This window comes from Phocoena phocoena, chromosome 9 (genome assembly GCF_963924675.1).
Source record: "Phocoena phocoena chromosome 9, mPhoPho1.1, whole genome shotgun sequence".
In the NCBI taxonomy this organism is placed as follows: Eukaryota; Metazoa; Chordata; class Mammalia; order Artiodactyla; family Phocoenidae; genus Phocoena; species Phocoena phocoena.
In genome coordinates, this window is record NC_089227.1 from 64,990,933 (window position 1) to 65,006,604 (window position 15,672).

A 15,672-nucleotide genomic window follows, 5' to 3' on the forward strand; every position below is an offset into this window, starting at 1 on the left:
GGCTGGGCCCGTGAGCCATGGCCGCTGAGTCTGCGCGCCCGGAGCCTGTGCTCCGCAACGGGAGAGGCCACAACAGTGAGAGGCCCGCGTACCGAAAAACAAAACAAAACAAAACAAAACAAACAAACAAAAAATGATTTAAGGGAATAAAGAAAACTAAGGAGTGGTTAATTAATTTACATAATAGCGTTTCAGAGGGCAATGATAAAGACTATCACACTGAAGCCCAGAACCTGACTGACAAGGTTAACATAACACTAACATACTTTCTATTGAACTGTTTAATACAACCTTTCCTCCTTCCCTGCCATTAATACACACTTTGATGACTCGTATCTACTACAGAATGAAATTCAAACTCTGCGGCTTAGCACTGAGACCCTCTACTGTCTGCTCTTCCCTATGTCTCATTTCTTTTGCTTCTCCCAGGACAGGATGAACTGTTAATGCCAGTGTTTGTAGATGACCACACCTCATGTTACCCATCTTCTTTATTTTTGAAACTGCTACCTGGCCAAATGCTCAGTACTGTGAACTATACTAGTAGTTGTAGTAGGTAAACTACACTCCATGTAGGCAGGGATTTTGTTTTGCTCATTGCTGTATTTCTAGTGCTTGGAGCAGAACACTGCACGTAGTAACTATGTGTTGAATAAATGATTAAAGGATTGAATCAGTAAACGTAAATACAGGGAAAAAAAGGCAAGGTATAAATAGGGATTCTAGAATTTTTTTGGCTTTAATATGTAAGTCTATTATTGTTCATTTTTTGCACCGTTGACTTTTGTACAAGCCTTCAGGAACATATCAAATTTGAATTAAGATACTAACCTGCATTAACCTGGGAGTTGAAAATAGAATTCTCTTTAGGCTTTAAACTGCCTGTTGTTAACCTAAATGGAATCATGCTATAAGTTATTTTCTATTTTAAGTCCTTAAAATTCCAGATTTACCTAATGATCCTGGAGTGGATTGAATAGCCTCCCTCAGAATGTGATCTTATTTGGAAACAGGGTCTCTGCAGATGTAATCAGTTAAGATGAGGTCATACTGGATTAGGTTGGGCCTTAAATACAATGACTAGTGTCCTTTTAAGAAGAGCAGAGACCCACACACATAGGGAAGAAGGCCATGTGAAGCTGGAAAGTGGAAATTGAAGTTATGGTGCCACAAGCAAGGAATGCTGAGGATTGCAGGGAGCCACTAGAAGGATGAAAAGGCAGGAAGGATTTCCCCGAGACACTTCAGAGGGAGCATGGCCCTGCTGACACCTTGATTTTGGACTTCTAGCCTCCAACACTGTGAAAGAATACATTTTTGTTTTTTGAACTCACCCAGTTTGTGATATTTTGTCACTGCAGCCCTAGGGAGTTTGATACCGCTTCCAAACCAGAAAAAGCAAGTTCATTACTCATGAGCTGGACCCGAGAAACAAGAGACACGGGAAGAGGAGACAGAAAGAAGCCCCTAGGGGTATCCACTATTGTCACTTTTAAGGGAGCTGTTCCTAAATGGAAATTGGTGTTGTCATTTTGGAAGGAATTTTTCAGAATGTGTCAAAACTTGACGTTGGTTTAACTTTTGACCTTGACATTTCTCTTTTGGGAAGTTGTCCTGTCATAACATTTCCACAAATGTGCAAAAATGTACATACAAGTATGACAACATTTCTTGGAATAGAATAAAATTGGGAAAAGCTAAAAAGCCTGGCTATATAAATTATAGTAGATCCATGCAGTAAACCTCTATACAGCCATTAAAAAGAATGAAGTTACTAGATATAGGTGATGGTTGCACAACATGTTGAATGTACTCAATGCTACTGAATCGTTCACTTTAAAATGCTTAATTTTACATTATGTGAATTTCACCTCAATAAAACAAAAATTTTTTTAAAAGAATAACCTGTATGTCTTAGCATGGAAAAGACTGCTAAAAAGTATTGTTGAGCGAAGAGAACAAATTACAGAGCAGTGAGCATAATATTATTTTATTTCAATGAATATTAATCAGTCTGTAAATCAGAACTTACATAGAAAAAATCTGGCTGCAAATACAGGAAACATCTCTATTGGTTAGCTCTAAGCAGTGGTGGTGGGGTGTTAGGGAGTGATTCTGGAGAAACTTTCACTTCCTAGACCTGTATTATTTGAACTTCTCACAACACATGTTATTTTGTAATCAGAGAAACAGTCAAAACGAAAGGGGTTCTCATATCATTTTTATTCTTTCTAAAATGAGGAAGAAAGCTAAATATTAATGGGAGGGGCAGAAAACATTGTAATTTTATGTCATTTCCCCTCCACCTATGTCACTTAGTGAAATAAAATGACTTTTCACGTTGTTGCTGTCCAGAGGGTGACAGGCTGACCATGGGTGTGAAGGTCACACGGGCCAGGTTGTGAGGGGCAATATGTCGCCGTACAGAGGAAAAGGGGAGCAAATCTGACGTTCGGGGCGTTTGGCGTGGTTGGTGTATGTGCTTCTGCACTGGGTCATGAGTTCCTTGGACTTTCTGAGAGAGAGAAAGAGAGATCGGAGGAAAGAGAAAGAACTGTCCCCTTGTACAAAACCCCAGCATGTAGAATAAAATGCTATATTCATGACTTTGGGGAAAATTATACGACGTTATGAATAAGAAGCTCTCCAGCCTGCATAGAAAGCACTCAGAAGGATTTGAGAATAGGTTGCCTACCTACTAGGGGCCAAAGGTTGGTTAAGGCTTTGGCTTGACTTGCAGAGGCACAGAAGCCCTAGAAGGACCCCAGTTTGTGAAGGGGATCCAGGCTGCCTTGTGCGTTTGTTCAGACCAGGAGAACGAGGTTCAGAGTAAGTAGGTTTTGTCTTCACTGTGTGTTTGGGGTGTGACAGCAGGGGTGAAACAAAGCAAGTTGGGTGTCTATATCCTGTCTTCTGTCATTGGTAAAGCTAGAATGCACGGCTCTTAACTTTTGCCTTGGCATCTCAGGGTTTTGTTTTTTTTTTTTCTTCTGCTGATACAACAACACTTTGGCACAAAGCAATGATGCTGAGCTAAGACTCTCCAACCACCTAAAGGCAAGACGAGTTAAGATGGAGTAAACTCTCCCATACTCCCTATTTAATGATTATTTTTTAGTTAGAGACACAACCCTGATGATAAACAAAGAATCTCAGCTAATTTGCATTTATGAAAGGGCACCTCACAAATTAAGCAAGCGTCACCAAAATGGCTAATTGCTAAGCGAAATCAGAATGTAAGCCTTGGTATATATCCAGAGAAAAGCATGGTCTGATAGGATACATGCACCCCAATGTTCATGGCAGCACCATTTACAATAGCCAAGACATGGAAGCAACATAAATGTCCATCGACAGAGGAATGGATAAAGAAGATGTGGTACATATATACAATGGAATATTACTCAGCCATCAAAAAGAATGAAATAATACCATTTGTAGCAACATGGATGGACCTAGAGATTGTCATACTGAGTAAAGTAAGTCAGACAGAGAAAGAGAAATATCCTATGATATCGCTTATATGTGGAATCTAAAAAGAAATGATATGAATGAGCATATTTACAAAACAGAAACGGACACACAGGCTTAAAGAAAGAACTTATGGTTCCCGGGTGGAGGGGAGGGATAGTTAGGGAATTTGGGATTGACATGTACGCACTGCTATATTTAAAAAGGATAACCAACAAGGACCTACTGTACAGGTCCTGCTGGACCCACCTATAGCACAGGGAACTCTGCTCAGTGTTATGTGGCAGCCTGGATGGGAGGGGAGTCTGGGGGAGAAAGGATATGTGTATGTGTATGGCTGAGTCACTTGGCTGTGCACCTGAAACTATCACAACATTGTTAATCGGCTCTACTCCAATATAAAATAAAAAGTTAAAAAAAAACGAATGGAAGCCTTGGTGTTTCTGCTGGAACCTTCTCCAGTCATCTTTGCTCCGTCACGTACAGCTAGATAATTTACATACGCGCATCGCCAGGTAAACCCTGTAGTGTGTATAGCAAAATTAACCAATTCTTAGTTCAGGCAAGGGCAAAAGGTCTGAGTGACAGGTGGTGGGTCACCTCCTCTGGATGCCATAGATGGTCCCTCTGACCCTGTCCCTGAAAAATTCTCAGCACCCTTTGACCTGTGTACTCTTTCTCCTCCGGTGATTTTTGAGGGGACTTAGCACTAGTATTTTGGGACCAAAGAGTCCCAGTGGTTTGGGAAACACCTCCTAGGCATGCCCTGCTGTCAAAGGCTGAATGGGCTGAGCTCAAAGTGTCTAAACCTCTTCACGCAGGTGCTCTGGAGCCCACGTCAGGTTCACTTTGCCATCCCATGTTTGCCTGCCGCGGCAGTGCCCTGCTCCCTTCCTCACACACCAGTGAGCTCACGCTGGTCAGTCCTGGAGAGGTGAGGGGTTGAGGGTGCAGGGCTTACAGGGGAGAACTATGAAAGCCAGGTTGAGAGACGTACGCTTATTCCAGGAAAATAATGGGAGAGAAGATGGTGCCCAGCACCACGCTCTCACACGTCAGGAACACGTGGTGGGCTTGGAAAAGATAAAGAGCCTCGTGTTTCGGGTGGCTCAGAGTCTGTCCCTGTCCTAATGAATTGTGCCTGATCACGCAAGGTAAGCCTCATGACTTGGGTGCAGGGCCAGACGCACCCTGGCGGGTGTTCCAGCCGGATTTCACTGATGGCTGATGGCAGGGGTGCCCCCCTCTCAAGGAAGAAGGCAAACAGCCTCTGCAGAAAACATTGCCCAGAACCAGAGTGAAAGCCCAGAGGCCTGCTGTGGTTGAGTGCTCAGATTTCACTCACAGCTCGCTTTCGTATTTTTGAAGCATCCAGGTAATAGAGGTAGCCCTTGGCTTCAGGCCCCCCAGTTGTAATCACATTATTGACCTCCCACCCAACCTCCATGAGGAGGCATCTTGACATAGACTGGGAATGGGGTGGGGTCTCAATGGGCCCACATTACCCGATGCATAGAGATCCTGGGTCCCCTAAAAGAGGATATGGCCTGGAACATGCTGGCTGGTAGAGAAGCTCATTATTCCCTTGGCTACCCACACCTTCACTGAGGAGGCTGGGAGAGAAGACTCCTCTGAGCAGCAGAGTTCTATCCATTCCCTTCTCTGCTGGTTTTCTACCCTTGACTGGATAGAATGGATTGTTTCCTGGCAGTTCAGGCTCCTTGGAGCCTGTGATCTATCAGCATCTTGACTGCTTCCTCTTAATGCAGTGCTGACCAGCTGCCCTAGGTGACAACTGAAGCATCGGCATTGCAGAAAAACACTTGGGAGCCGGCGACACAGACAACCTCTGTAGGGCGGCTCTGGCTCTCTCCATTAGGTGAAAAATGTTCAATTTATAATGTCTAGGTCCACTATAAAAAATGGAACCATGTCCATTTCTGTGGCTAGTGTTAGATGCTAGTATTCTTTTTTAATATACATTTCCAGTAATTACAATGTTTTTTTCAGGGATGTTGTAATCGGATATTGGGGAAGGTTTGTCATCACCCTTTATGACTTGAGGCCATTCCCATTTATCATTGCTGCCCTTGCTACCCAAGCCTCCGCTGCTGTAGCTCACTCATACTTGCCCTATTTCCAGGAATTTTTCTCCTCCTGTATCACTCACACCCTATAGCTTTTGAAGGCAATGATAGGAAACGCCCAAAGAAGTTGGGTTAGCTTAGGCCAAATTGAGTAGAGGTACAACAAGAAAGCTAGGTTTGTCTATTTCACCTTTCTTCTTGAATTCCTGACACTAAAAGCTATCTTGCAATCATGACCTTCATTCATCTAACAAGTATTTATTATCTACGTTTGTTTAGAGAATTGAGAAAGAAGCACATAGCTGCATTATTTTAGTAAAAGTTAGCATTGTTGTAAAAAAAAAAAAGAGAAGAGAAAAGTCCAGCAAATATCCTAAAAGTTTTTTCAGGATGGACTTATGCAATTCGTTGCTGGCTTGGGCTTTTATGAAATCACTTTGCTCATTTGGGGTAATCTCCTCTACCTCGACATTCTGGCAAATGGGGAGGTATACTTGCCATCTGTCTTTATTTTTCTAACCCCTCCACAGGACGTTGCAAAGTGGGCACTGCGGGGACATCCCACACTGCCAACTCCATTCTTTCACCCAAATGCTTGCTGCTTCTCTGCCCGGATCCCCGGCGGGGAGAGAGGCTGGCATGGGTCTCTGGCTGATGTCTGCCTGCCCTTTGGCTCCTTGGAAAAGGAAGCGCAGGACTGGGCTGGAGGGGCCTCTGCGTGTACAGCTTCTGCTGAAAAAGTGCAGTTTCAGGGATTTTGGGCTCTTGGACTAAAAGACTCTTTCTGCAGGTGTTTTTTACGCAGTATAACCAGCTTGTTCTCTGTTCCCTCCAGCGGGACAGGATCCAGAGGTTGGAGGGGCACTGGCTGATCTGACCATAGGTTTGTTCTGTTTTGTGATAGGATTGGGGGTTGAAGCTCATTGCTTCTCCATCCATAAGCTCCTTGAAGTTAGGGATGGTGGCCTCTTTGCCATCATATCCCAGAGCTAGGCACACAGCTTGGCATTTCATAGGTGGTCAATACGTACGTTTAAAAGTGAATTCATAAAAGAAAGCAAATAAGGCAAGTGTGGACTGTAGAAAGAGTACAGAATTTAGTCAGAGAACCCGGATGGGCTCTCAGCTTTACTGCTCAATAACAGCAGAAGCAAGTTCCTTACCTAACCTTGCTGAACCCCAATTTACTCATTTGTAAAATGGGACAATCACATTTGCTTCTTAGGGCTGCTCTGGGGATGACCTGATATAGAGACTGGTGCAGCTCTTGGCTTATGGAAGGTTTTGGGGGTGTTTGCTATTTACTGCAGAGTTCCAGGTGGGTCATTACAGAGCTACCTTGGGTCCTCAGCATGTAGTCTTGGCAGACTTAGGGCTCTACGGACAGTGGTAAACCAGTCCAGGGGCTGCCAAGGCAGGGCATGTCAGTATCTCTGGATTGCAGTGTGGTACCTCCTGCCCTGAACTCACTTCACCGTTTAGGCCTACACCTCCTTCACCATAAGAGTTCTGGAGCTCTCATGGAGGTATCCATGAGGGCAAACACACATTCATAATATGGAACCATGGTTTTAGCACAGGCTTAGAAACTTGGTGAGTGAAGTACGAGAAAGCAAAAGGTGGGCAGTGAACAGGGTGGCCTGCTTCTAGCACCTCTTGGGTTGGAGTCCAGCTCTGCCATCAGTCGATTAATTGGGCAAGTCGTGTCACCTCTCTTGGCTTCTCTTTTCTGTTTTGCTAAAATGATGGGTGGGTGGTGACTGGGGAGTTGTTTTAGAGCTGATCTCACCTTTTTTTCTTTTTTTTCTTTTTGGCCATGATCACAGGACAGATGGCATTCACATGTGCGGCATATTCTCAGGGGTATGCACAGACTTCGAGAAGCCTTCCAAAATGTTGTGGGGGACTGAAGGCACTCAACATTTTGAAATCACTACTGATATTAGCAGTTTAGCAAAACCACTTTTTTACGACGGGCCATGGGCATAAATAGGATTGGCTGTGAATTATGCGCAGTTTCTCTGCAAAGTTCCAGGTCTATGCTGTCTCGACCACGTGGGTAAGTGAATCAGAATATGAGTGAGGAAGCTGTTCTTATGAGATAGCTGTGATTTTTGCCTTATTTTATTTAAAAAGCCATGATTCTCAATCTTGGATTTTTGATTAGCACTAACGTATTTCTTGCGGTATAACTCAGAGTTGATCATGACACACTGCTTTGTTATGAATCAGAGCAAAGAATTAATGGGTCAGATATTCTTAAAGTCTTTCTGCTTTGCAGCTTGGTTTTGTTGATTTCACATGTGTCTAGGACTTGCTAAGATAGGGGAATTCAGTTCCACAGCAGGCTACTGTAATGGAGTGGATCGAGTTGAGAGGACAGGGAAACTCGGAGTCAAAGAATTTTCCAAACCTTTCTCAGTAACTCACCCGTTGCAGACATCATTTCCAATCATGGCGTATATGACAATGGCTGGTTGGTCCAACAGCTGGTTCCTAGACAAACTGAGAAACCATAGATGGAATCTGAATGTCAAACACTTGGAAGCCTAGCTGTGAATCTTTGTATGACCATCTTCTTGGTAACATTTTGCTATTTTTCTTTCATTCCCATTTCCCTCTTCTTCTCTGTAAATTTTAACCCACTTATCCACTAGGAAAAAACCACATAAATGCATAGAACTACAAGAGCAGATTGAAGTCTCCCATAGGAGGACACACTACTATCTTTATAGCGTGTTTCACAGAAGTTGTCATGAATAAGCACAGGTGAGTTATCTGAGTTACTTGTGCCCAGACGTGTAGGACATTATTACAGCTGTGGACCTGTAGTCAACTTTGAAAAATCAAGGGTTTATCAAGATTTCTATTCTGGACGCCCAAGGCCTTGCTTCTGAATTTTAAGTCCAATACAAGCACAAAATTGTTTTCTTGTTCATAAAGCAGGATTAAGGAGCAATACTTTGGCCAGACCTAAGTTTTACCCACTTTGTATGCATTTTTATGGACACATGTAAATTAATCATTTCCTATGGTCACTGGCCCAAGAAGTGACAACTTCCCAGTGTATGGAAAGTGACTAACAAGTTATGGATGCTCAGTGTAAGTGGTTACTGGGTAACAACAGAGAGTTTTTATTCATTTTTCAAAATAGAAACCTAACTTAAAAACAACTTCTTGTATCCCTCCCTCTTCCACTTACCTTTCTATAAACTTCTCCAAGCTTTGGGAAGATGCACCTTAAAATTAAGAAAATAATTAAAGTTAGTAACTTCAATTCAGCACAATCAGTATTAGAGTTGTTTTTTTTTTTTTGTGGTACGCGGGCCTCTCACTGCTGTGGCCTCTCCCGTTGTGGAGCACAGGCTCCGGACTCAGCGGCCATGGCTCACGGGCCCAGCCGCTCCGCGGCATGTGGGATCTTCCCGGACCGGGGCACGAACCCGCGTCCCCTGCATCGGCAGGCGGACTCTCAACCACTGCGCCACCAGGGAAGCCCCCAGTGTGAGCGTTTGATTGATTGACTGAAATCATGGAAGAAGCATCAGTGTACACTCAGAGCTCGTCCAAACCATCGTGCTGATGGGAGTGGCTTCACCTGCTGCTCTCCTTAACGGGTCTTCTGTTTGCTTGGCATTATAATGAACAGAATCCTAAAATTTTTAGATTCACAGGTTTCAAGATATTTCCTAAGCATGCATGGGTACACTTTCCAGTAGATGTGAGAAAATGGTATAAATCTATCAGCAAAGACAGAAACGACCCAAAGATTAAGGAATGAGTTGAGGGATGAGAGGTACCATAAAAAGGATTATTTGAGAACTGCCCATCTCCCTAGAAATCCCCATTTAATTGCCTGCCAGTATTCCTGCTCACTCCTGAGGCTCCTCCTGACTGGCTGGCCTGTGCAAGGTTTAGATTGTGGACTTGAAATATTTCAGCTCCTGTAGTGACATGCATAACCATCCTTCCCCCACCCTTGTTACCGCCTGTCATGCATCTCCTATATGAAAATTATATTTATTGAATACTCATTTTATTATAGACACTCTGTTAAGCACTTATATTATTAGTTCATTTAGACCTTAGCAACCACTGTACGAGGTAGGCATAATAATATTCCCATTTTATAGATGAGGAAACTGAAGCTCACTTAAAGTGACGTGCCCATAGCCACACAACTAATCATTCGGAGAGCTCCAATTCAAACTCAGTCCTTTCTGTGAGGCTGAGCTCTGGTTCCTCGTGTGACAGTGCTGATCTAGACGGGGTGTCTAGAAAGGGTGAACCCAAATAGGTTTAGTGTTTCTTTGTCCCTTGGAAGATAGTCTTCAGCAATTAGTGAGTAATCCTCAGATGGGTGGTACAATTCAAGGGGCAATGAAGATTTTCCTGTAACTTCCAGCTTTGGAAGCTTGTGGGGAAGGCCAGTGGGTGTTCCTGCAGATCCACATGGGAAAAAGGGCAGTGCACACCCATGAGGAGCGTGCTGGCCCGTGTCCCCTCAAAACCGTGTGACCATGCAGGGACTGCCTCCTTTTCCACATGCAGCTAGACGCAAGCTGTATGGCCAGCACTGATGTTCTCTTGGCTGATTCAGGAATGTTAGTACGATAAATGAATATCGCTTTATTTCCTCTCTTATTGTGGTAAAATATACAACACATAAACGTAACCATTTTAACCCATTTTGAGTGTGTGATTCAGTGGCGTTAAGTATCAATACCTTCATATTGTTGTGCAAACGTCACCACTATCCATCTCCAGAATTTTTCTGTCATCTCAAATTGAAGCCCTGTATCCATTAGAGAATACCCCTCCCACAGCCTCTGATAGCACCATTCTACTTTCTGTTGGTATAAATGTAACTATTCTGGGTACCTCATATAGGTGGAATCATACCATATTCGCCTTTTTGTGTCTGGCTTCTTTCATTTAGCATAATGTTTTTTTTGTTTTTATGGTTTTTTTTTGCGGTACGCGGGCCTCTCACTGTTGTGGCCTCTCCCGTTGTGGAGCACAGGCTCCGGACGCGCAGGCTCAGCGGCCATGGCTCACGGGCCCAGCCGCTCCACGTCATGTGGGATCTTCCCAGAACGGGGCACGAACCCATGTCCCCTGCATCGGCAGGCGGACTCTCAACCACTGCGCCACCAGGGAAGCCCAGTCCCTACTTTTTAGGTAACTGAAACTGTTGGACCATATGGTAAGGCTATGGTTAATTTTTTTTTAGGAATCATCATACTGTCTTTGTTTCCTTTTCGTAGTGAGGCGGGGTAGTATTAAACATGCACACAGGCATACAAGTTAAGGGCAGTCATTTCATCTCAGCATGCATGCATTCATTCACCCTCTCCATTCGTTTGTTGAGCACTTGCCATGTGCCTTGCACATAGTAGGGAATTAGCAGATGAGTTGGACACAGCCTCTATACCTGAGGATTAGCATCTGTGGGGTTAGACCTATAACCGAGCACTGGTGAAAGGTTTAATGCAACCAAACCCAGAAAACTCAATGTGATTTGAGCCTAGCATCTCGGCTCAGAGATGGTGCCAGATTTCACAACACCGAGTCATAAACATAGAGACTCAAAGGATTTCCGGGTGTGAGATGGCTCCCTCTTGCTCCCAAGAGAGAAGAGAAGGAAGACAGCCATTGGGATCCTACGGTGGCTCACTCATCTCATCGTCTGGGCCCTTCACCCAGTGCCAGTCCCAGGACTCTCATCTTCCCATTTTCAGTAAACTAATAAATCAGGAGGTGTTTAATTCTCGCTCTTTGATTTTTCTCTTAATGAGAACTGAAAACTAATGAAAGCTCAAGCCATGAGTGGGAAAAAAAATTAAAGGACCAGGTCAGGCCAATAATTTTCCTCATTACCCAGAGTACAACTGGGAATGTGAGGTGTGGAGCACCCACAGAGCTTGAGGAAAATGGAAATGAAAACCTGTCATGGCATGCCACATGGGCAGCCCCTCTCTGGACCCACATCCCTACATCCCTCTGATGCTCAGGGCAAAGACGGCAGGCCAATGGCAACGGCTTGCGGTGGATTTGAAAGTAGCAATCACAAACATCCACCCAAGGAGAGAGGAAGTGCCCACTCTTCCTTACCCAAATGTTTATTTTTTCTGGTGGGTGTTTATAACAGGAGCCCAGAATTTTCTTTGCTCCAGAGTTGTGGCACCTTCCACGATTTCCATTTCCTTTTGGAAATCTCAGTTTTATGAGATTATGTAATGAGTTTTGTACTTCCCATGTCACTTTCTCTTCTTAGTCCCCCTTTCCTGTTGTTCTGCTATCCCTTTGCCAGCCCCGTCATCATTTGCTGTCTCTCTCCCTCCCAAGCGCTCTTTCCTCTCTCCTCCTGTGCAGAGACTTCCTCTCGGCTGCCGATTTTGTTGCGGCTGCTGCTACTATTACAGCAAATACTTAAAGTAGTTGGAACAGGAAGATGTAAGCAGGAGAGAAAGATAGCTTCCAGCCTGTGGGATGAGGCAAAACAAGGTGAGCATTTGAAGAACTGGTGCTACCCTTAAGAGGTCCATACCTGGTCTCTACAATAATAGTTCAGAGAAATGGAAAAGTTTTGACTCTGAAATAGAGACATTTAATTTATTTGTCAAGGTGGTACAATGGAGAATCTACCTGTCCCCAGTTAAGAAAAGAATAGGGTCCTTATTGGCCACAAAAGTCTGAACTCTGGCTCATTCAGTCCCTTTTAAATAAGGCATAGTGCATTGCAAGTAAAGAAGCGTTTCCCATAATCTCAGCACTGGTTGTCTTTCACGAGTAAATTTCAGCTTACATTCCCACTGCTGGATCAGTGTTGACCACAGCAGCAAGTGCTTCAATATTCTGGACATTCGAATCAACTGGTAAGACACTCTTAACGGTCTTCTAAATAAGCCTGGAATTTTTTGTTTTTGTGCCTGGCCCAGAGTAAGTGCTGTCTCAACTTCTTCATGGGGTATATTTAAGTATAAGTATAATAGGTCTTCTTAACTTAATTCGTTCAGCAACATTTATGGAGTACTTACTATGTGCCAGGCATTGTAATAGATGCTGGGGACACATCAGTCAATAGAAAAGATATGGTCCCTGTTTTTGTGAGGCTTAGAGTTATTAATGAGCATCAAGTGTAAGGGATTCTGAGAAGCCCTGAAGAAGTGGTATTAAGCTGATCACTGAAAGAAAAGTAGGTGCTTCTTCTCTTGAAGTCCTAAGAGAAGAACTTGGCAACTAATTCCCAATCAAATATCGGATGCTTTCTAGACACGACTCAGAAACAAATCTCTAGTTTAATGCCATCTTTGTTATAACTCTCTGAATAGGACAGGGGCAGATCCAGGTTTTGGGTTCTGAAGATTATATAATTTGGAGGACCCTCGTTAAGGAAAAGAACACAAAACACAAAAATGAGACCTGACACAAAGAGAAGCCCGAGTGCAAAGAGACACAAGTCTTAATCAATTGTGGTTAAATATCTCAAGTTGGTAAATTTTACAAATCCATATGGTTACCAGGCAAGTGAGGGGCCCTCAGGCTTCAGCATCTCTAGCCTTATAACTCTGCCTCTTGGCACTCCGTAGACGTCGAGTGCAAAGCCTTGGAGCATCAGTGCTAGGTGGGACCTTTGAGAGTATGTGATCAGGTAGCCCACTTGACAGATGAGGCCCAGAGAGGGAAAGAGGCTTGCTCAAGGTCTAACAGCTAGCAATCAACATCTCAGCTAGTAACCCATTTCAGGTACCAATTACTAGACATTAGTAATGACTGAAACAGATTATTTCAGTTCTTAAATGAGAATATGTGAATTACAAGATCTAGTTCTTATATGAGAACCTGTAAAAAGGACTTCGAGGTGCATTTTGCAACCACTGCTATAAAATTTTTTGTCAGATAGTTCCAACATCTGACATCTGTTAGTTTTCTTTTCCCATGTGAGTTGAGATTTTTCTGGTTCCTTATATGCTGAGTAATTTTGGATTCTATCCTAGGCATCTTGGATATTATAAGACTCTGAGCCTTATACTTTTGTCTTATTAGGCAATCCACCCAGTTAGGTTCAGGTGGCAAGTTCTAACTAGCCTTCTGGGAGGTTATGATTTCAATGTCAGTTCCACTCTCAAACCCTCTGTAGTGTTATTCTGATTTGTCTCATGTCTGTGCCACTGAGTGGCCATTCTGGGACCTGGGCAGTGGTCTATGTCCAAGTTGAGGTCTCAAAGTCTTTGGTATGCAATTAAGGATCAGATCTGTGCATGTGCAGGTCAAGAGGAAGCCCAGGAGTTCACACACAACTTTCTGGGGTTGCTTTCCTAAGCTCCTCCATCTCTAGGAGCTCCTCGGTCCTTTCTAGTTCCTTGGGCTCCCCTCTTTGGTCCTTAAGCCCCAACTTTCTTTCCCCCGCTCTCCTGTGCACGTCTCATAAATTAACTAGAGATGAGAGGACAGAGTGAGAAAATAAGCAACAGGGTATCTGCTCCACCCTCCTGGGAGCACAGCTCTTCTAACTGGAGGGACGGTCCCCCCACTCAGAATTCTAGACACCTCCTCACTGCTGCCCTGTCACTGCAAAGAGACCCCTTTCCCACTTCTAGAGTGAGAACTAGAGGGTTTCTTCTGATGCCATCTCTCCATGCCACTGTCCACTTCCGGGTTTGGGGCAGCATTGAGTCTAGGTTGGGAGATATCAGAGGACAACAAAATGTCAGCTGCTGGTTTGGCTGTACTCCTCATTCTGGCTTGCTTCTTCAGTCGGCTACTATTTTCTTTCCAGCGTCCTCCAATACCTTTTCCATATCTTCTGTCCAGGTTTTATAGCTGCATTCAGTGGGACAGACAGGGTGGAGTCTGCTACTCCATTATACCCGGAACCAGGAACCAAACGCATTATAGAGAGTATAAATAGTTCACGAAAAATGTGGTATCATACATTGACCTAAAATCAATCTAATAATGCCATTTAACTCTAATTAGATTTTAAATAATGCAGATTTTGCTTATAAATTTAGGAAGCATTTTGAAGAGTGCGATTTGTATAATCCAGTTAAAAAATCAGCCATGAGAAATTTAAATTCCTTGTTTTCTCTAAAAATCTTTGTTGCAATAAGCAGAAATATTCAGACTAATACACTGACCTTCAGCTCAAAATAGTAGGTACTTAATAACTGTTTGTGGTGACAATTTCTGATGGTGTTTCTACTACCAAAAATGCTTTCAAATTCACAAGCGTGGTTCTGAATTTCTGTGACAAACTAGATAAATGATTCCCCCAAACATATATTTTTAAAAGAATATAACATCCTTCCCAAAGCGGCTCTAATCTACCTCCTGGTCTCAAAACTTGACATAATTTCACAAGTAGCCTTCAGCCATGCTGAACTTCTCTCTCCTCCTTCCCTAAAGATATTTTGCCCTTGGAGCATCAATGCACTGAGTCACCATCTCCCCATGGTTTTTGGATTGCTATTTTTTTCTGCAAGGCTCTCTGCTCAAATGTATCTTCTCTGAAGTTTTCCACTCCTTCTCCAGGCAGAGCTGTCTCTCATCTCCAGAGACCTCAAACTACCTCTATTTATTTTACAAGAACCATAATTTTTTCCTTCTTTTTCCCTCTTTTCTGTTTGCTTATGATCTCCTTGAAGGCAGGGACTTTGTCATGTTCACCTTTCTGTTTCTAGGAGCTATTGCAATATTGGAGAGGAAAGAGAGGGGGTGGTGGGGCAAAATCAAATGGAAAATGAGAGGAAGGGAAGTAAAAGAGAAGACCAGAGGTAAAAGGCACCTCCCAAGATGCTTTGAAACTGACAAAACCCCGGCAAGTTCCTTTAAACTATCCACACAAGTAGCAGTGAGCTTTCCCTATGATGTCCTTTATCTCAAGTCCTAAACAAAAGGGATCGATTGAAAGGAGACCCCTTAGGACTTCTGGAGCCCTTGCCATTGACAATTACATACAAAAGTGTAAGATATTTGCTTCTGAATTTGCCCTCTGGAGGTGTGCTGATTCAAGAGGTACAGGATGAAAATCTTGATCTAACAGAAGAATAGAAAGCATATACTCTTCATATTATAATCATTGTCAGATGCCTTGCTCCTACTTGGATGA

General features: G+C 43.4%; 1 protein-coding gene across 2 annotated transcripts in view; it reads right to left on the reverse strand.

Moving 5' to 3' along the window:
- AOAH (acyloxyacyl hydrolase) overlaps positions 1 to 15,672 on the reverse strand; it is a 170,150-nt gene that overhangs the window by 27,990 nt on the left and 126,488 nt on the right. For both annotated transcript variants that reach the window (XM_065883666.1, XM_065883665.1), the window contains 2 exons: positions 8,761 to 8,797; positions 7,989 to 8,063 (listed from right to left, as the gene is read on the reverse strand). In XM_065883666.1, coding sequence (XP_065739738.1) covers positions 7,989 to 8,063; positions 8,761 to 8,797 — 112 coding nt within the window. The remainder of the gene's footprint in view (positions 1 to 7,988; positions 8,064 to 8,760; positions 8,798 to 15,672) is intronic.